This window comes from Symphalangus syndactylus, chromosome 22 (assembly GCF_028878055.3).
Source record: "Symphalangus syndactylus isolate Jambi chromosome 22, NHGRI_mSymSyn1-v2.1_pri, whole genome shotgun sequence".
Lineage (NCBI taxonomy): Eukaryota > Metazoa > Chordata > Mammalia > Primates > Hylobatidae > Symphalangus > Symphalangus syndactylus.
The window spans coordinates 60649586-60671225 of NC_072444.2; the positions used below are offsets into that span (position 1 = coordinate 60649586).

The 21640-nt window shown below is 42.2% G+C and overlaps 1 protein-coding gene across 2 annotated transcripts in view; it reads right to left on the reverse strand.

The window, feature by feature from the left end:
• Nucleotides 1–20197, reverse strand: part of MCM6 (minichromosome maintenance complex component 6) — a 38990-nt gene extending 18793 nt beyond the window's left edge. Inside the window, exons 1-10 of one of the 2 annotated variants that reach the window (XM_055262019.2) lie at nucleotides 19947–20197; nucleotides 16401–16547; nucleotides 13989–14099; nucleotides 12354–12603; nucleotides 9988–10153; nucleotides 9556–9701; nucleotides 8429–8579; nucleotides 5728–5869; nucleotides 2211–2352; nucleotides 810–917 (exon numbers count right to left, since the gene is read on the reverse strand). In XM_055262019.2, the coding sequence (XP_055117994.1) occupies nucleotides 810–917; nucleotides 2211–2352; nucleotides 5728–5869; nucleotides 8429–8579; nucleotides 9556–9701; nucleotides 9988–10153; nucleotides 12354–12603; nucleotides 13989–14099; nucleotides 16401–16547; nucleotides 19947–20053 (1470 nt within the window). In that variant the 5' untranslated portion in view covers nucleotides 20054–20197. The remainder of the gene's footprint in view (nucleotides 1–809; nucleotides 918–2210; nucleotides 2353–5727; nucleotides 5870–8428; nucleotides 8580–9555; nucleotides 9702–9987; nucleotides 10154–12353; nucleotides 12604–13988; nucleotides 14100–16400; nucleotides 16548–19946) is intronic. The other variant, XM_063630999.1, reaches the window with a different exon arrangement.
• Nucleotides 20198–21640: the final 1443 nt, after the last annotated feature.

The window sequence follows — 21640 nt, forward strand, 5'->3', positions numbered from 1 at the left end:
GCCAAATATAAGAGGATGTTACGTTCAAGGATGCTTACTACAATTTTGTTTGTAACACAAAACACTGAAAATGAACCAAATGTCACTCAACAGGAGTCTAAAGAATCAAGCTGTGGTATACACAATTGAATATGGGAAAGTAATAAAAAACCAAAGTTGATCTAATATGTGCTGGTAAAAGATTGCCAAAATAAAATTATGAAGTTAAACCAGCAGGAATGAAACTGTCGGTATTATGCTTATTTATGTACAAAATATTCCTAAAAGGGGCACAAACTCAATAGATGCCTTTTTTTCTTCCTCCTAAAATTCCTTTTTATCCATTAGATACCTCTAAGTATCTACTGTTGCTGGGAGTTGCAGGGAAAGAGTTGTCTTTTCAATTTACAATTGTGTACTGCTTAAAAGCTACTTGAATCTGTAGCTTTTAAAGTTTAGATTCTCCCTAGTGTTGGTTATACCGTCATACTTACTTTCATTTAAATAATCTGTTAATATAAATAAATACATACATACGTAATCAATCTGTTGATCTTTGGTTATTTTCGTTATAATTGGAGCATGCTTTATCAAAGAAAATAGAAGCTTTGTTCATGGACATTTTCCTCTATTATCACCGCAATACATTTACACAGCACTCTAAACAGCATTTATAGTTTGAATAAATAATTCTCAGGGCTGTATTTTCCATTTTAATGAACAGCATTACACACTGAAGTAATGAATTTTATCCAGGTGAACTTCTCTAGTACTACATTAATCAACAAGCCTATGGATGATGCAGCAGAACAGAAATAGATAACACGTACCTTCACTCCTGCTTTAGTGATGGATATGGTCTGCTGTTCCATAGCTTCATGAATAGCAACTTGATCCCGAACGTCCATCTTATCAAATTCATCAATACAACACACACCCTGTAACCAAACAAATCAAGCCTAAGAAGCTGTCTTTCAAGCTGGATGCATGGCTCACACCTGTAATCCCAGCACTTTGGGAGGCCAAGGCAGGAAGAACGCTTCATTAAGGCCAGGCATTTGAGGTTACAGTGAGCTATGACTGCCACTGTACTCCAGGTTGGGTGACAGAGTGAGACCCTGTCTCTTAAAAAACAACAACGGCCGGGTGTGGGGGCTCACACCTGTAATCCCAGCACTTTGGAAGGCTGAGGTGGGCGGATCATGAGGTCAGGAGTTCGAGACCAGCCTGGCCAACATGGTGAAACCCCGTCTCTACTAAAAATACAAAAATTAGCCAGGTGTGGTGGCATGTGCCTGTAAGCCCAGCTACTCGGGAGGCTGCGGCAGGAGAATGGCTTGAACCCGGAAGGCAGAGGTTGCAGTGAGCCAAGATTGCACCACTGTACTCCAGCCCGGTCGACAAAGCAAGACTTCATCGCGAAAAACAAGAACAACAGTCTTTCAGATGGAAAATTACAAGTAAACTCACAAAGTCTGCTACCACAGGGACTCTTTTATTCTCCAAACAAGTAGAAGATAGGTAAGTGAAGATTAACTCCCTTTTCTAAGGAAGATAATTCAACAGATCCTAAAGCTAGAAAGAACCATACAATTGACTTAAAACTAAGAGCATAACTAAAAATATACACTTACTGTACTTGTACTCAACATCAAAACCTTGTGTCAACTCAGGATTGATTTTATATCTACAACTTATATACACATCTACCGATCTAAACCAGTCACAGCAAATACACGTGCTCAGGACATGCTGATCAACTATCACAATTTTAAATTCTAGATGAAGAAAACTGAATTATTTACTAAAGAATGCTGGGTTTTTTTGTTTCGCTTTTTTTGAGACAGAGTCTCGCTCTGTTGCCCAGGCTGGAGTGCAGTGGCGCAATCTCGGCTCACTGCAGCCTCCACCTCCCGGGCTCAGTGATCCTCCCACCTCAGCCTCTTGAGTAGCTGGGACCACAGGCACCCGCCACCACGCCAGGCTAATTTTTCTATTTTTAGTAGAGAAGACGGGGTTTCGCCATGTTGGCCAGGCTGGTCTCGAACTCCTGACCTCAGGTGATCCACCCACCTTGGCCTCCCAAAGTACTGGGACAAAGGTGTGAGCCACTGCGCCCAGCTGAGAATGCTGTTTTTAAGGACATCTTTTTAATGGTAACTTATAGGCCTTTACTGATAGGGTAGGGGTATTCTGACTTCTTTATACTGAAGAGTGTAAAATGTTCTTACATTATCAGCCAACATCAAAGCTCCAGCCTCAATGACAAACTCATGAGATTCTTCATCTCTCACAACAGCTGCTGTTAAGCCAGCAGCACTGGACGCTTTGCCACTGGTGTAGACAGCTCTGGGGCTGAATTCCTCCACGTGCCTGTTCAAGATTATCATATAAAGACTCATTAGTATGTGACTATACAGCACCCTTCCCAGGAAAACCAGCAGAAGAGTTTAAATTACTGAAAGAACATTTGAGAGCTTAAGCTTAAGCAATTTATAAAGACACATGTCACAGACTAAATGGGAAGGTTTATCTCCCTTGGCTTTTCTTTTTTTTTTTTTTGAGACAGAGTCTCGCTGTCACCAGACTGGAGTGCAGTGTCACATTCTCAGCTCACTGCAACCTCCACCTCCTAGGTTCAGGCGATTCTCGTGCCTCAGCCTCTTGAGTAGCTAGGATTACAGGCGTGCGCCATCACGCCTGGCTAATTTTTCTATTTTCAGAGTTAATACCTGATAAAAATATCAATTTCTTTTTAATTGAGACAGAGTCTTGCTCTGTCGCCCAGGCTGGAGTGCAGTGGTATGATCTCAGCTCACGGCAACCTTTGCCACCTGGGTTCAAGCGATTCTCCTGCCTCAGCCTCCCGAGTTGCTGGGATTACAGGTGTGCGCCACTATGCCTGGCTAATTTTTGTATTTTTAGTAGAGATGGGGTTTCACCATGTTGGCCAGGCTGGTTTCGAACTCCTGACCTCAGGTGATCCGCCTACTTCGGCCTCCCAAAGTGCTGGGATTACAGGCGTGAGCCACCACACCTAGCCTAAAACACCAATTTTATTTATTTATTTTTAAATTTTATTTATTTATTTATTTAGACAGAGTCTTGCTCTGTCGCCCAGGCTGGAGTGCAGTGGCTTGATCTGGGCTCACTCCAAGCTCCGCCTCCCGGGTTCATGCCATTCTCCTGCCTCAGCCTCCCAAGTAGCTGGGACTACAGGTGCTCGCCACCACACTCGGCTAATTTTTTTTGTATTTTTAGTAGAGATGGGGTTTCACTGTGTTAGTCAGGTCTTGATCTCCTGACCTCGTGATCCACCCACCTCAGCTTCCCAAAGTGCTGGGATTACAGGCATGAGCCGCCGTGCCCGGCTAAAATATCAATTTTAAAAGAAGTCTTTAATAGTAATAAACAGCAACAATCATCTACCAGAAGGTTTTGCAATTAAAAATAAAACCAAACAAAACTAGATATTGGGCTTATTCCAGAAATGCAAGATTGGTTTAATATCTGAAAATCAATCAATATGCTAAATTAATAAAAGAACTACATGACCACCTAAACAGATGTAGAAAAAGCATTTGACAAAATCCAACACCTTTTCATTACAAAAACCAAACAAACTAGGAATAGAGGAGGTTTTCCTAGGTCTAATAAAGGGTTTTTTCTTTAACCTGACAAAGGGCATCTATGAAAACCCACAGATAACATCAAACTTAAAGGTGAAAGGCTGAATGTTTTGCCCCTAAAATCAGGAATAAGACATGGATGTCTGCCCTTGCCACTTCTATTCAACATTATACTGATGGCTCTAATCAAGGGCAATTAGGCAAGAAAAAAAGGCAGCCAGATTGGATACTCCGACTATCATTATATACAGATTTTATACATAGAAAATGCTATGGAATTCACTAAGACTGTCACATACCACATGATACTGTTACCAGAGGCAATATTGTAGTACATCTTTTTTTTGGGGGGGAGAGAGAATGACAAGAAAAAAAAAAAAAGAATCCTTTGGAACATAGGACTACTATCTTAAAACCTAAAACTCAGTTAGTGATATATTCAAAAGAAATATTTAATCATAAAACTCCAAACCAACTAAAAATGTTCAATATTCTAAAATGGTACTATGTTACAAATTTCCAAAACAAAGAAAAGGCAGCTTGATGTAGTATGAAGTACTCATTTTGTAGGCAACTGTATCTGAATTTTAATATTCATGGCTCAGTGTCACCTTTCACCTACAAGAAAGTGGGTAAATTTCTTTTAGGCTTGGAGAGGTCGTGACTCCCTGAAAAAAAGGGAGTAATGCACATGCCTGTCTGGGTGCTGCTAGAGTAAGACATAACACATATACAGCACCGAGAACATGGCAGGTGCTCAGAAACTTGTTGCTTTTATTTTGCGCCCTAAGTTTCTTAAAAGTTTGAAAGTAACCAATATTTATTATAGCTTCTAAAAATAGTCAAAAATGGTGTTCACACTGACAAAGTTAACATAAAATATCTCATAGGATTCCCTTTGGAAAGTACATCCTACTTTATTTTTATTTTAATTTTTTTGAGATGGAGTCTCACTCTGTTGCCCAGGCTGGAGTGCAGTGGTGCAATCTCGGCTCACTGCAAGCTCCGCCTCCTGGGTTCACGCCACTCTCCTGCCTCAGCCTCCCATGTAGCTGGGACTACAGGCGCCCGCCACCACGCCCGGCTAATTTTTTGTATTTTTAGTAGAGACGGGGTTTCACCATGTTAGCCAGGATGGTCTCGATCTCCTGATCTCATGATCCGCCCGCCTTGGCCTCCCAAAGTGCTGGGATTACAGGCGTGAGCCACGGCGTCTGGCCAGTATATCCTATTTTAAAACCTTACAAATGTTTGTATTCTTAGTCTCAACAATCCTGTATCTAGCAATTTACCCAGAGGAAACAAACAAAAAATGTATATAACATGATGTTCACTGCATCTGTACCGGTAATTATTATCATAAACTATCCTGTTAAATTTAACAGGGCTAAGAAAATGATTTTGTAAGTTATAGTATACCAACAAAAAAAGGCAATTGTGAAAATGACAAACTCATGAGATTTTTCCATGCGAAAAGAAACGTGGAAAAAATGTTTACGGAAAATTCAAATTACAAGTATGTATAATATGATTTACAATAATGAAAATACATAATTCATATATTCAAAGACTTTTTTTTTTTTTTTTTTTTTTTTGAGACGGAGTCTCACTCTGTCACCCAGGCTGGAGTGCAGTGGCGCAATCTCGGCTCACTGCAAGCTCCGCCTCCCGGGTTCACACCATTCTCCTGCCTCAGCCTCTCCGAGTAGCTGGGACTACAGGCGCCCACCACCACGCCCGGCTAATTTTTTGTATTTTTAGTAGAGACGGGGTTTCACCGTGGTCTCGATCTCCTGACCTCATGATCTGCCCGCCTCGGCCTCCCAAAGTGCTGGGATTACAAGCGTGAGCCACCGCGCCCAGCCATTCAAAGACTTTTATACAAAGATATTATATAAAGACTAAAGAGTTCAATGTGAGATTGGTATTACAGGCAATATTTCCCTAGTCTAAAAAACTGTACAATGTTGCCGTATCTTTAATCTATGAGAATTATATATTCAACATAGTCCTAATTTACACTCCTAGTAAGGCCATACTGACTGCATTCTTGGTAGCACAGCCAGCCTGGGAACTATGTACACTTATTCCTGCTACACCGTATCAGGCAAATGCTTACTTGAGAAATTGGCTCTTAGCTGTACTTGGGTCACCAACAATGCAAACATTTATGTCCCCTCGAAGAGAGGTCCCTTCTCCTGTTGTCTTTGGAACGCCACCAAAGAGCATCAGCAGGACACCCCGTTTTACTTCATCATTGCCTGAAATGAAAAGAAGCTACAGATGAAAAACTAATTTTTCAACATGAAGTTAAACACTTTCAGAGGAAACAGTAAAGGCATGTTTACCAACCAATAGGCAGAGTCTGCTAAAGCAAAGCATAAAACTGGAGTAATAACACCTGGCCTCCAAACTTGGTTCTTGTTCTGTGGACTAGTCACCTAAACCACTGTTCCAATGTTTTCTCCTAGACCACAGATGTCACCATGCCAGTGCTCACCATCCTAAGAGCCTTTACTTGTCCATGAGTCCTACACAAAACCTTACCCAATGCCTTAGCCCTCAAAGATCTCTCCTGATAAATAACTATGTCCACCAAGGCCTACCACATTTGCTAGTCCTTTTTAATGCTAGTTCTTATAGTTGTCAAGAGTTTGAGGAAATGGTTCGTAACACTTTTCTATCACCTACAGTGACCAGCACTGAATAAATATATGTTAACTGAATTCATGTGGATTAAATAAGATGCTGAATGCAATTTACAGATGCTTAGTTCATAAATCCAATAAGAAGGAAAAACAATCTTTTTTTTTTTTTTTTTTTTTTTTTGAGACAGAGTCTCGCTCTGTTGCCCAGGCTGGAGTGCAGTGGCGCAATCTCGGCTCACTGCAACCTCCGCCTCTGGGGTTCAAGCCTAATTCTCCTGCCTAAGCCTTCTGAGCAGCTGGGATTATAGGCAAGCACCATTACGCCCAGCTAATTTTTATATTTTTAGTAGAGATGGGGTTTCACCATGTTGGCCAGGCTGGTCTTGAACTCCTGACCTCGTGACTCACCCGCCTCAGTCTCCCAAAGTGCTAGGATTACAGGCGTGAGCCACTGCGCCCGGCCAGGAAAAACAATTTTCTTAAAGAAGAACACTGTGCTATTAAAAGAAACATTTTTCTGTGGAACTATCGACTCTCTGAACTCCATCAACAAAGTGCTATGCAAATTTACACAAGGCATTCCTTAAAGCAGAAAATCAGGCTGGGTGTGGTGGCTTACGCCTGTAATCTGAGCACTCTGGAAGGCCAAGGTGGGAGGACTGCTTGAGCCCAGAGGTTTGAGACCAGCCCAGGCAACATGGTGAAACCCTGTCTCGAAAAAAAAAATTTTTTTTAAAACTAGCGGGGCATGGTGGCAGGCGCCTGTAGTCCCAGCTAATTTTGGGGCTGTGGTGGGGAATCGTTTAAGCCCAGGAGGTTGAGGCTGTAGTAGGCCATGTTTGCTGTCACTGCACTCCAGCCTGGGCAAGATTGAGACCCTAACAAAACAAAACAGGTAGAAAACTAAAAATCCATCCCACAAACAAAACTTCTCTGACTTATATTTAGATAGAAAAAAAGGGCCAGACGCAGTGGCTTATGCCTGTAATCCCAGCACTTTGGGAGGCCAAGGCGGACGGATCACTTGAGGTCAGGAGTTCAAGACCAGCCTGGCCAACATGGCGAAACCCCATCTCTACTAAAAATACAAAAATTAGCCGAGTGTTGTAGGGGCAATCCTGCAATCCCAGCTACTCGTGAGGCTGAGGCAGGAGAATCGCTTGAACCCGGGAGGCAGAGGTTGCAGTGAGCTGAGATCACGCCACTGCACTCCAGCCTGGGCGACAGAGCGAGATTCTGTCTCAAAATAAAACAGAATAAAAATTGATAAAAAAAGGTTGAGTTCTTACCATAATCCCAATTGAGTATGGAAGACAAGGATGGAAGAGTTCAAAGATAAAGCATCAGGCCTAAAATTTTAGTCATAGCCTTCAAAACACAGCTAGCAACCAAGAGTCAGGAAAATGTGAAAGAAACTGCCAAAGGTATAGACAGAACAAGTAACCAATCATAAACACTCCATTTGGGTAAATAAAAAGACAAACAAGAGCCAAGTGTGGTGACCTACACCTGTAATCCCAGCTACTGGGGAGGCTGGAGGTAGGGTTGCTTTAGCCCAGGAGAGAGTGCTTCAGCCTAGACAACATAGCAAAACCCTGTCTCTCTAAAACACACACACACACACAAACACACGTGCGCACACACACACCAACAAGGCCAGGAGATTACAACCACAAAAAGGCCAGGAGACTAGTCTAGCATATGGAAACACACTTAAGTGCAGTTCTGTCATAAGGCCAGGAAATAAGATGACAAAATAACTTTTCCTTAAAAAAAAAAATTGTGATAAAAATACATAATAAAACTTATCATTTTAACCATTTTTCAGTGTATAGTTCAGTGGCAATAAGTACATTATGTTGTATAACTGTCACGACTATCCCTTTCCAGAACTTTGTCATCATCCCAAATAGCAACTTTATCCATTAAATAACTCATTTCTCCCATTCCCCCAGCCACTGATAACCTCTATCCTACCGTGTCTCTATCAATTTGCACATTACAGGTACCTCGTATAAGTGAAATCAGGTACCTGTCCTTTTGTAAATGACCTCTTTTAGACCCACTAAAAATTTTCACAGTCTGATTTATGTGCTTTCAGAAATCACTTGTGGCTGTTTATAATCATTATTTTGATTTCAAGTTTATGGTACAAATGGATGGAATTCTTACCATGTATAGTAGGGAACAGGCTGGTACAAAGATTGTGGTATAGATTTTTATCTTGACTCATCTCAAACACTTTCTCCCATTCTTTCACAGTCATTTGGTTCTTAATGCTCTCAGCTGTCTGTTCCTCATCTCTGAGCTCTTTCCCGCCAAACTAACGTTAGAGAACAAAGGAAGAATCATTAGTACAGAAGCAGTCAAAAGAGCATAAAGGAGAAGAAACTTCATTACAAACACAACATAGCATGGGAAGTCAACCTCACAATTTATTGACTGTAAAGGTTTAAAAAACAAAACAAAACAAAACAACTCCCCAAACTAGTAAGCCCTCAGTTAACAAAGACACTTAAGGGTATGTCATTCGTCCAGTGAGTTAAATAGAAAACAAGCTACGTGAATGCTCAAGAGATAAGCCATAGCAGAATGTTAATCACTGATATAAAGATGCAAATAAAATAATATTATGTTCACTCCCTTTTTCCAATACTGAACTATTTTCCAAACTCCCATTTATGACACAGAATCAAGTTAACTGAACGATACTGCCAGGGGTTCATCATTCTCAGAAGTTTACTTCCCAGATTACTAAATCTTTTTATTTATATTTCCTCCAGAAGAATAACAGAGGAACTGTGAAACTTTAAAACAAAAAACAGCGTGGATAATTTGTACCACTGCACTTAAAAGCATTGAGCTTTTATGTAAGACATCAAATAAGACTTTTTTTCAAGATCAGAAAGACATACATCAAAAGGTTTGGTCTTAAAACTCATCAAATCTTAACCCCATCCCGTGCTCTTAACATTGATGAGACAGCCCAGATGTTTCAGAATCCTATCACTTTGTGGCGGCCTCAGGGTAGGTGTTTCTTAAGCTGTCACTCTACTAAGACTCACTGTTGGTGTGCCTGGCCAACAGAGCAAGACCTCATCTCTAAAAAAATTTTTTAGATTAGCTGGGTGCAGTGATTCACACCTATAATCCCAGCTACTCAGGAGGTTGAGATGGTAGGATCGCTTGAGCCCAGAAAGTGGAAGCTACAGTGAGCCATGACTTTGCCATTGCACTCCAGCCTGGGTGACAGAGAAAGACTGTTTCAAAAACAAACAAAAACCCCCAAAACAACTGACCCTTGGGTTGGTTGGCGCAACACAGCAGGCAAGAAAGACCAGCCTGTAAGAAAGGTCCCTAACACCAAGGGCTCGGAGTCCTCGAATGCCTTCTGTCTCATATCCATCAACACCACTGACACGGGAATTAGTTTCTGCACGTGCTCCTGAAACAGAATGATAAGGTTGTTTCACAACTTAAATATTAAAGGTGCTGAACATCACAATTGCTCAAATAAATGAAAGCTATAAATCCAAAGACTTCACTTAAGCCTTGAATACTTTCAGAATAGCACCATTTGTGGCAAAACCAATTTGTTTTTATTTTCATCACACTTCCTTGCTCAGCTTCTGATTGGTAGCCAAAAAGAAGACAATGAAGATGTGGGAAGCTAGATACTCTGCAGTTTAGGTAACTGAGAATTTGTTAAATTTGAGCCACAGATTACTGACCTGGTGTGCTAAGCTTGGAGACGTCAGGCACAACAATCAGTGTCCCTGTAAAGTCACACTTGTCACCAGCTTGAGCTGATTCCACAGCTTCAGCCCTCAAAATTACTTCTAAACTGCGGGGGATACTCCCTCGAGGAAGCTCAGCTTGGGTCTCTTGAATACGAACCTGTAATACAGACAAACAACCAATCAAGAATGAGACGCGATCCCTTTCAGATGCCATACGATCTAAATTAAATACCACAAATACTGACATATTCTAAACTATCTGACCCATTAGTAGACTTTTCACATGTACTAACATTTATCCTAAAAATTATCTACTCTAAAACTCCTTTTAGTCAAATAGTTCAATTTGGCAAGAGATTACATCTATTTAAAAACTTCATGCTGATTCAAGCAGCAGAGAAAAAAAAAACTTCACTTCTACTCTCATTAAAAAATTTTTTTCTTTGTTCAAAATGACTCCAAATATCTGTTCTATGTTCCATCTTCTCCTAAACTTTAAGATAATTTTACAGAAAATTTCAAATACACCTTTTATACCCTCCACTTCAACACAACTGCTAACATTATTTACAGATACATGGTTTTTCTTTTTTACTACATATTTGAACACAGTTGTAAACATCAAGAAACTTCACACCTAAATATTTTAGCATTCATCTCTAAGAATAAGGACAATCCTGTTACAACACCATTATCACAACCAAGATAATTAAACAATATTTAATTTCATAAAATTACATATCTTCTATTATCTAGTCCATCTTCAAATGTCTTGATTGTCAAGAGTGTCCTTTATACAGTTGTGTTTTCCCCCTCCAAACTAAGACCCAATCTAGACTCTTACTTTGTAAGATAAGGCATCTCCTACCCAAAGCTGTTGGTAGAATATGTGCATCTTATAAGCTACCAGGTTAATGTAAGAAAGCTAAATAAGGAGAATGATTATCAGAGCAATATAAATAATATTAAATTCATCTGATAATAATTATTCTATACTTGAGCTGCTTCAACTTTTCTTTCCTTTTTGTATGTCCCATAAAATTAAGTGCTGCTGAAATTTGAGGGTCCCCTTCATTCTTACTACTGCCATCCATCACCTCTTGCCCAGGTAACTGAAATTGCCTATTACCCTCTGTTAAACCCATCACGGACTTATTTAGTTTCCTTTTAAAAAAAAAAAAACACGCAGGCCGGGTGCCGTGGCTCACGCCTGTAATCCCAGCACTTTGGGAGGCCGAGGCAGGAGGATCATGAAGTCAGGAGATCGAGACCATCCTGGGTTAACACGGTGAAACCCCGTCTCTACTAAAAATACAAAAAATTAGCCGGGCGTGGTGGTGGGCACCTGTAGTCCCAGCTACTCGGGAGGCTGAGGCAGGAGAATGGCGTGAACCCGGGAGGTGGAGCTTGCAGTGAGTGGAGATCACGCCACTGCACTCCAGCCTGGGTGGCAGAGACTCTGTCTCAAAAAAAAAAACAAGGGCCAGGCGCGGTGGCTCACGCCTGTAATCCCAGCACTTTGGGAGGCCGAGGCGGGTGGATCACGAGGTCAGGAGATCGAGACCATCCTGGCTAACACGGTGAAACCCCGTCTCTACTAAAAATACAAAAAATTAGCCGGGCGAGGTGGCGGGCGCCCGTAGTCCCAGCTACTCTGAGAGGCTGAGGCAGGAGAATGGCGTGAACCCCGGGGGGCGGAGCCTGCAGTGAGCCGAGATCGCGCCACTGCACTCCAGCCCAGCCTGGGTGAAAGAGCGAGACTCCGTCTCAAAAAAAAAAAAAAAAAAAAAAAAAAAAAAAACACACACCCACACACACAAACTACCTTCCCACTATATTCCCACTGCTTATTAAGATAGGCTCAAACTCCTCAGCCTAAGATTTAGGGATCCAAGTACCTCCAGGTCTCACATCAAATCATCTCTCAGATTATCTCCAATTTGGCTCCTTTACTTCAATCATGATAATCCTCATTGCTTCCAAGCTAGCCTGTCCTATTCATGCTTTCCTTTTTATGCAGCAAATGGAAATCCTACACTAACAAGTTGCTATTTCTTTAAGTTTTCTTAACTCCAGTTCATAATCACCACCACCACCACCTAGTTACCATTTATTCTTTGACAAATACATCTTGTCAGTCTTAAGGAACTTCCAAGTTATTGAAAGTTAAAACAAATATATATACTAACAATTACAATTTACATGAACAGTTTTGGGCTTAACTTTGTAGTCATTTTGATGATGCTTAACTTATATAAAAATTGAGTTGGAGATTATCTAAATAAGCTATTGCAAGGGCCTAGAAGTGAATTATTATCATAGATGGACTCTGATCTAAACAGATGTTAAATAAATACCTTTTGAAAATCAACAAATCTTGATTTATTTGTATCCAGTAAGAATCTCCTCCTGTTGGCACAAACTGGATTTCGGCAGATGTTTGGCTGTGTGTATTTGAACTGCTGTTCTACATCCCTGATCACTGTCTGACAGTCCAAGCACAGGAAAGTTCCGCTCACAAGCTCTGGGTGAACTGGGTGAGTCCGCACCACCTGCCCACTGATGCGAGTGAGCAAACCAATTCTGGATGAGGTGAGCTCTCGAATCCTGTTTAAAGACAAATGTCCCATTAGTAAATATTCATCCCTTAACTAAGAATCTTTCCATTTTAGTGAGACGGTATTCAAAGATAATTTATGTTTAAAAAAAAATTCAAGAGACAAGGTATTCTTTGGACTCTCCTATAAGAATAATTTAGTCAACGTGCCCATTCCTGAATTATATGACGTATTATGTATCTAGAACAAAATATATAAATGAATAAACTAAAGGATGTCAAAAAAATGAAAATTAAAATTATAAAACAGAACGGGCTGGGCGCGGTAGCTCACGCCTGTAATCCCAGCACTCTGGGAGACCAAGGCGGGCGGATCATGATGTCAAGAGATCAAGACCATCCTGGCCAATATGGTGAAACCCCATCTCTACTAAAAATACAAAAACTAGCCAGTCGTGGTGGCGGGTGCCTGTAATCCCAGCTACTCGGGGGGCCAAGGCAGGAGAATTGTTTGAACCCGGGAGGTGGAGGGCGCAGTAAGCCAAGACCGTGCTACTGCACTCCGGCCTGGGTGACAGAGCAAGACTCTGTCTCAGAAAAAAAAAGAAAAACAGAATGATCCTGTTTTTGTTTTATATGCAAATACTTTTTTGCTTACCTGCAATTTCTAAAAAAAGCATGTGTTATGTAATAATCCTATCATGAGAAAACATTTTGTACTCAAAGTTCAGAAACACTTCCTTTACAAACCCATTTTATGTGAAATAATTTGGTAATTTTATAAAGTAATTTCAGTAGTTTAACTTTTCAAAATATCACTTCAATTTTATCTAGTAAATTTATTCTTAAAATAATTGCCAAAGGGATGTTTGAAAATTATGCATTTAAACCGACAAAAATTTCCAGAGATTCAGGAATTTCTAGAATTTCGTATTTTCTCCCTTGATCAATTTTCTCCCAAATTTCCCTAAAAGGCGCCCTAAAATGTGATAATCCTAAAAATTTGCTTCACTCCCTTTACATCCAATCCCATCTCCATAGGAAAATATATTTCTCCAAAACTAAACTTTCTGGATAACTGGGTATAACTCCTACAAAAGTCAACCTTCTACAAAATCTGAATGCAAACCACTATTTTTTCCTCCTGGTATTTTACAGCATCAATTTTTTAAGTACTCGTTTTATAATTATAGTGATTATCAATTATGAAAAAGTAATTTTACAGCAACAAACCTACTTTTTGCATGATTTAGGTAGAAAACCTAAGCCAAAAGACTTCAGACAAGGAAACTGAGGCTCAGGGAGGTAAAAGTGATTTGGATAATGTTAAATAGCCAGCTAATAGCAGATCAAGGCAATCTCTCAAGTTTTCTGTCAGCTAAGTGGTACCTATACCATTGGTGAATTCCTTTTTCTCCAGAGAAGGGTTTCTTACTTGTGTCTGGTAGGCAAGTCTTGGAATGCAACATAAAAATCCTTGGCAAGAGGGATCTCTTTACGGTCTTTGACGAATGTTTTCAAGGCCCGACACAAGTAAGGGTAAACTCTGAAAAACAAAAAAGTCAACTGATACCTTAGAGGTTTACCAAGGCCTCCTTCCCTTTACATACCTACCAACAGCCGAGATTAAGGAATTTCATCTGGTTACAACTAAGCCTTAGAACTTAACTGTGCAGGACACTTCTATTATCTAGTCTAGGTTTAGGACCCTCTTTCATTTCTCTCCTATCCCACCGAAACACTAAATATAAAATGTCACACCATACCTGATTATCATATAGCACCCACACTGTTGGCCATTCCTCTGTCCAAGATGCCCAGCTGAATAATCATCTTGTCAATATTATGCTCAATACTGTGAATTTTCTGTGGGCTGTTTATGACTTAGTAAGTCAGGTGTCAAGTCAGTCTATTTCTTTGGTTTCATTCTGAGACAAGGTCTGTCTCTGTCACCCAGACTGGAGTGCAGTGGCACGATCACAGCTCACTGCAGCCTCAATCTACCTAGGCTCAGGTGATCTTCCCATCTCAGCTTGCTGAGTAGCTGGCACTACAGGCATGCACCACCATGCCCAGCTAATTTTTGTGCGTTTTTTGGTAGAAATGGGATTTCACCATGTTGTCCAGGCTGGTCTCAAACTCCTGGGCTCAAGTGATCTATCCACCTCGGCCTCCCAAAGTGTTAGGGTTACAGGTGTGAGCCACTACATCTGGCTGGTTTGATAAGAAATGGATGAGGACAGGAGAAGTATTTGTGCACTAATGTGAGAAAAAATTGGCAAAAATGTTCCATTTGACTGGTGAGAGTGAACTATGAATGTCTTTTTGATATGTTTCTAATACCTACTCCAGCTTAGTTTGTTTAAGAAGTGTGGTCTGAAAGCCCTCTAAAAAAGGTGCTACTCTCAGGAAAAGAACTGCTGCCTGGCTGTGCATGAGGCATGGCACAGCTGCTTCTACCACCAGGCTTGATTGTCTACCTCTCCCTCATTTGTCAGTGCTATAACTTCTACTGCTGCATGCTTTCACAATAAATCCTGTTGCTTACTTACTCCTCCAACTATTCTTGATCATCAGCTATGACTAGAAACACAGACAAATCCTCCATCTTCTAATCTACCAAGAAATGAACAAGACTGTGCCTCCTTATCCCTGGGTCTTCATTTATCTTTCACAACTGTCCACAATTTATTTTAACCTGATTCTATTTCTATAGATTGTTACATTCATTTAATCCTAATACAAAGTCTTGTGTGCAAAGATGTTTCTTGCTGTATATAACAAGTCAAAACAAAATAAAAGCCTTCTATTAAATATAATGTCTAACCACAGTATTTCTACAAAAAAACCACAATTGGAGCTATTAGTATGATTTTAAGAAATTTTATACGAATTTGAGTAATTTCATACACAGTACACACACAAAGACATCAAAATGTGACAGAAGATCCTTACAAAACTCTGCACTTGCAGACTTGGAAGGCTCCTGGAACTTTGTTGTAACAGACCTGCTAATGATGGTGGGGGATTACAAGTGTACAAGCAATTTAATTCTCCTTACTTTTCTCTATTTTCTACAATATATACCTATTACTTTTATAAGCAAAAACAAAATTAAACTTTAAGGGAACAAGAAGTACAACAACGTCAATGGTGTAAAGATATCCCCAGTACAAGAAAAGGACCCACACAAACACCTATTCCTGTGGGGAAAAAGGATCAATGGAATGACACAAAAATAAGCAAGTACAGTTTTCCTCTTGGGAAAACTATATAGAAAGCAAAGATTTTCAATATTTGTATTTGAAAAAAAAAGTTCAGCTCTGGCCGGGCACGGTGGCTCACGCCTGTAATCCCAACACTTTGGGAGGCTGAGGCGGGCGGATCGCCTGAGGTCAGGAGTTCGAGACCAGCCTGACCAACATGGTGACACCCCGTCTCTATTAAAAAATGTAAATAATTAGCCAGGTGTGATGGCGGGCACCTGTAATCCCAGCTACTCGGGAGGCTGAGGCAGAAGAATCGCTTGAACCCAGGAGGCAGAGGTTGCAGTGAGCCAAGATCACGCCACTGCATTTCAGCCTGGGTGTGACAGAGCAAGACTCCGTCTCAAAAACAAAAACAAAACAAACAGTAACGACAAAAAAAGTTCGGCTCTATAAAGGCCTACGTGAAGTTCAGAGCATTACTAAAATGACCACTGGCAGTATCAAAGCACCTCTTCTCAGTGGGAAATAACTGTGAAAGCTGCCCTTCTGCTACACAAGTGAACACTTACAGTCCAAGAAGAGCTGGCTTCCCAGATTTCAACCCCTATTCAAAGTAAAGAAGGTTAATATGCCCATACCTATAGAACTCCTCTTGAATGGTGGTGGAAAGTTGCTGGTTAAATTGTTCCAGGTCCACAAAACTCACAACCAATGTGTTTCTCTCAGGACGAATCAGTTCCTCTGCTAATTGCAAGTATTTAATTTCTCCATCGCTGCTCTGAAACCTGCAGGTACATGCGAGTCAACTAGATTAAGGACACAGGCAGTACAAAGAACCTGAATGATAATTCAGAATATTGGTTAAAGTCCAACAACTAGGCTCAGATAGGCCCATGTTTGGCAGTTCTGTAACTTGGGGCAAGTTACTCGTCCCTTCTGATATGGTTTGGCTGTGTCCCCACCCAAATCTCGACTTGAATACCCACATGCTGTGGGAGGGACCTGGTGGGAGTTAATTGAATCATGGGGACAAGTCTTTCCCCTGCTGTTCTCTGACAGTAAGTCTCACGAGATCTGATGGGTTTTAAAAAGAGGGAGCTCCTCTGCACAAGCTCTCTTTGCCTGATGCCATCCACATTAAGACATCAGTGACTTGCTCCTCCTTGCCTTCCACCAAGATTGTGAAGTTTAACTGCTAACTAACAAAAAAACCCAACAAAACAACTAACTCTTCTTTTATTATTGTCATGTATAAGATTGGAAAATGTTAAATCAAGAAATTCAGTCTCAAACCCAATGATTCCATTTCTGTAGGGAATTTGCAAACTAACAAATTAGTCAGGGATTTAAGAAGCAGAATAGAAATAAGAATACATGGAAATGAGGTGTTTCACTGCCCAAGACTTCAGGAAAATTGAAACACGCACACTAAATAAAGCTGCTGGTATTTTTGCTTCTAAAGCCCAAGCAGGATATCATACAAATTTATTTCTGTTCTTTCAAACATAATATGCAGATTCGCTTTAAGAAAAAAATCAGTTTCTCCTCCAAATACAGCATGTTCTGACTCCTTAAAATATTTGTTAAACAACTACACGCAAAGCCCTATAACAGAGGTACCTGAGGCTGAAAACAGCAGTGTTGTTCCTGCCTTAGGGTTAACTAACACTTTGTCTGCATCTAGGGAGTTAGACATGTAAACAATGAAGACAGACAAGAAAGATGTTCCTGTTAATGAGAAGAACAAGAACTGTGCTAGGGTAACAGAAACTAATTCTGCCTAACAGAACTACAAGAGTCATACATATAAAAGGTGGCATTGGAATTCAGCTTCTGAAAGAGTTAAAAATTTCAAACAAAAACAGGTGGTGGAGTGACTGACTACAGATGATTGCAAGTATGTGATTAAGTCAGAGAAGGTAGGGGAGAAGTGTGGATGATGACTGGGGTGTTTTTGTAAGACAAACAGGAAAGAGGAGTGGTGAAGAATTTGAACTTTATTCCACAAGCAATGGTAAATTAAAGTTTATTTTGTGACAGGGAGTTGGCATTTCTTTAAACAAAGTACAGAGATTATTTGTCTCATCATTATCATCTAGCTGCAAAGTCAAGGCACTTGGATTATTTGTTGAAATGAAACATTTATTGAAGAACCTTTGTAATGTGATGTGGTGGGTAGATGGGGTTGAGGATGGAATTTGAATTCCAGACTAAGTAGCTGAGAGGTAAATGTGTTACACTGCCGGAGATAATGAAAAACAAACAGTACCCTGGGAGCCTAAGGAAGAAAGGATTAGTGTCTCTCAAAAAGGTGTACAAGGTTTCACAAAGGTGTGAGTTTTTAGCTAGGCTTTGAAGGGGGAACTATCAGGCAGACAATAACATTGCCATAGGTAGTGAAATGGAAATTAAATTATGGTTTTAAGTATACCAAAATTTCCTAAGACGGCAGCACTATTCACAATAGCCAAAAGGTGGAATGAACCTGTGTCCACTGAATGGATAAGCAAAATGCAGTATATATACAGGTTGAGCAGCCCTCATCTGAAAATTTAAAATATGAAATGGTCCAAAATCTGAAACTTTTTGAGCGCTGACATGATTTTCACTGGAGCATTTCAAATTAGGGATGCAATTGGTTAAGTATAATGTAAATATTCCAAATCTGAAAAAAAAATCCAAGATCCCAAACTCTTCTGGTCCCAAGCGTTTCAGAAAAGGGATACTCAATCTGTACAGACAATGTTATTTAGCCTTAAAAAGTAAGGAAATTCTGACACATGCTACCTCGCAGAGGAACCTCGTAGACATTATGCTACACAAGCCAGACACAAAAGGACAAGTACTATACGCTTCCACTTATATGAGGTACCTAGAATGGTCAAACTCATAATAAAAGGAAGCAGAGTGGTGGGTGACGGTGGCTGAGGGAGAGGGTAACGGAGGAGAGTTCGTGTTTAATGGGCAGAGAATGTCAGTTTGGAAGATGAAAAGAGTTTGGAGCCGGACACGGTGGCTCACGCCTGTAATCCCAGCACTTTGGGAGGCCCAGGCGGGCGGATCACCTGAGGTCGGGAGTTCAAGACCAGCCTGACCAACACGGAGAAACCCCATGTCTACTAAAATACCAAATTAGCCGGGCGTGGTGACGCATGCCTGTAATTCCAGCTAGCAGGGAGGCTGAGGCAGGAGAAAAGCTTGAACCCGGGAGGCGGAGGTTGCGGTGAGCTGAGATGGTGACATTACACTCCAGCCTGGGCAACAAGGGCTAAATTACACCTCAAAAAAAAAAAAAGAGTTTGGAGATAGGAGAGTGGTGAACGTGCACAACGAGGTGAATGCACTTAGTGCCACTGGACTGTACACTTAAAAATGGCTAAAATGGTCAACTTTGTTATGTATATTTTACTAAAAAAGAACTTCATAAGCCATTCCAAACTGCTGACCCTTCATCCTGGAGGCCGTGGTGTATGGTGTATCTGCTCTAGGAAAAATAACCAGTGGGTGAGGCAAGCCAGGCAGGAGGTTGGGGTTATGAAGCTAGGAGCCCAGAGGCACAGAAAAAAAGAAGGGTAGAGAAAGGAAAGGAAGGCCAGAGGGAAACGGGAGCAAGGGACCCAGAAGAAGGGATAAGGTGAGCTACGCTCTTACAGGGCAGGGCTCCGCCCCCCAGCAGCTTTCAAACCAGTTTACGCAGAAACTTTCATCAGCACAGGAGGCGAGGGTGGCCCGGGCCCTGCGCATCCCCAGCACCAGGCTCCCGGCTGCGTGGCCCAGCAGGGCACCGACGGGATTCAGTGGCACTTCGGCCTCTCACTCGACCCGGCCGCACCCAGCGGCCCAGTTACTATACTCAGCGAGCCCAGGTTTCCTCGCCGGTCACCGGGGGCTGTGCAAATACCAGGCTCACAGGGTGGTAAGCATCAAGTGACAGAAGCAAAGCGTTGAGCACTGGGCACGAGCGTCTTAAGGCTCGAGATGGGTTTTAGTCCAGAAAAACCCAGCCTGTCCCAGGCTCCTCGCGGCCGCCGGGCTCGGAGCCTAAAGTTGAGGGGCGGGCGCGGAGGCGCTTCCCGGACGCGCGACCCCCACGTTCCGGAACACCCGCCGCCCACAGGGCACCGCCCGGCCCAGACACCGCAGGCTCCGGAGGCGGGCGAGGCCCCGGGCGCTCGCCGACTTACTCCTCCAAGAAGTCCAGGAACAGTTTCTGGCACTTCTCGGCCACCTCGTCGCGGACCTCCAGGTGCTGGCTGCCGGCGCCCGGCTCCGCTGCCGCCGCGAGGTCCATATTTGCCTAGCGCCGAGGATTCGCCTACGCCACGCTCGACCGCCACAAGTCGCTTCTTTCCAGACGCTGCAGCTTTGCGCGCGCCGCCGCCGCTTCCGCCCCGCCCCCTCTTCCGACCTGCACAGCCGGAACCAATCGTGACACAGGAGCCGGAGATTTCGCGCCAAACCTGACCAATGAACGGCACTTCTCCAAGAGCCCCCGCCCACGGAAAGGGATTTCGCGCCAAATGCAAAGCCCTTCTGGAGAAAGCCCATCTGCCTGTGCGCCTGCGCAGTGTAGCCATGGCCCGCGGGTGTTTTTGGCTGCTGGAACAAGTTCGAATCTGAGGGTTTTGTCCGAGTGGTTTTTCAAATGTTCTTTAAATCATTCCACTGATATTAATTGAACGATCGGAGTAAGACTCTATGGAAGAGAAAAAGGAGTAAGATTCAAATCTCCCGCTTCTGCTGTCTAGTTGGAGGAAATAATGGAAACAACAGTATAAAACCCTGTAAACGAGTCAAAGAGATATCTAAACCTTGCATGGGTAAGGTGGCACAATTATTGTGGTGGTGCTGACCGAGGAAAATCAGCGAAATATTTGACATTGGCCGGGCGCGGTGGCTCACACCTGTAATCCCAGCACTTTGGGAGGCCGAGGCGTGCGGATCACCTGAGGTCAGGAGTTTGAGACCAGCCTGACCAACATGAAGAAACCCCGTCTCTCTAAAAATACAAAAATTAGTCGGGTGTGGTGGTGCTCGCCTGTAATCCCAGCTACTCGGGTAGCCGAGGCAGGAGAATCGCTTGAACCCGGGAGGAGGAGGTTGCAGTGGGCCGAGATCGTGCCACTGTACTCCAGCCTGGGCAACAGAGTGTGACTCCGTCTAAAAAAAAAAAAAAAAAAAAAAAAAAAGAAAGAAAGAAATATTTGACACTTTGATTAATCTTTTTTTTCTTTTTCTTTTCTTTTTCTTTTCTTTTTTTTTTTTTTTCCAGATGAAGTCTCTCTCACCCAGTTGCTCAGGCTCGAGAGCAGTGGTGCGATCTCGGGTCACTGCAACCTCCAACTCCCAGGTCCAAGGGATTCTCCTGCCTCAGCCTCCTGAATAGCTGGGATTGTAAGCGCTTGCTACCATGCCCAGCCAATTTTTGTATTTTTAGTAGAGACAGGGTTTTCGCCATCTTGGCCAGGCTGCTCTCGTACTCCTGACCTCAGGTGATCCGCCTGCCTCGACCTCCCAAAGCGCTGGGATTACGGCCATGAGCCACAGCGCCCGGCCTTAATACCCTTCTTAAAATGCACTATTGGCTTGAGTTATCCTTATGTTTTTTCCCCCATCTTTCCCTAACCATTTCACTTGGTTTTTCTGCCATCTCTTTGGCCATTCCTGGTTAGCATCCTTTGTAGGCGCCTCTCCTTCAGTGAGTCTTTTAAATGTTCTGGTTCCAGAGCCTTCTTTTCCCATAAAGTCGCTCTCTTGGGCGACCCCTTACACTCCCTTGGCATTAATTAACGTCTGGGTACTGATGATATCTATATGTGTATTTATTTCACCAACTAGTACTTTTTTTTGGCCTCCAAGACATTAAGAGAAACGGGGA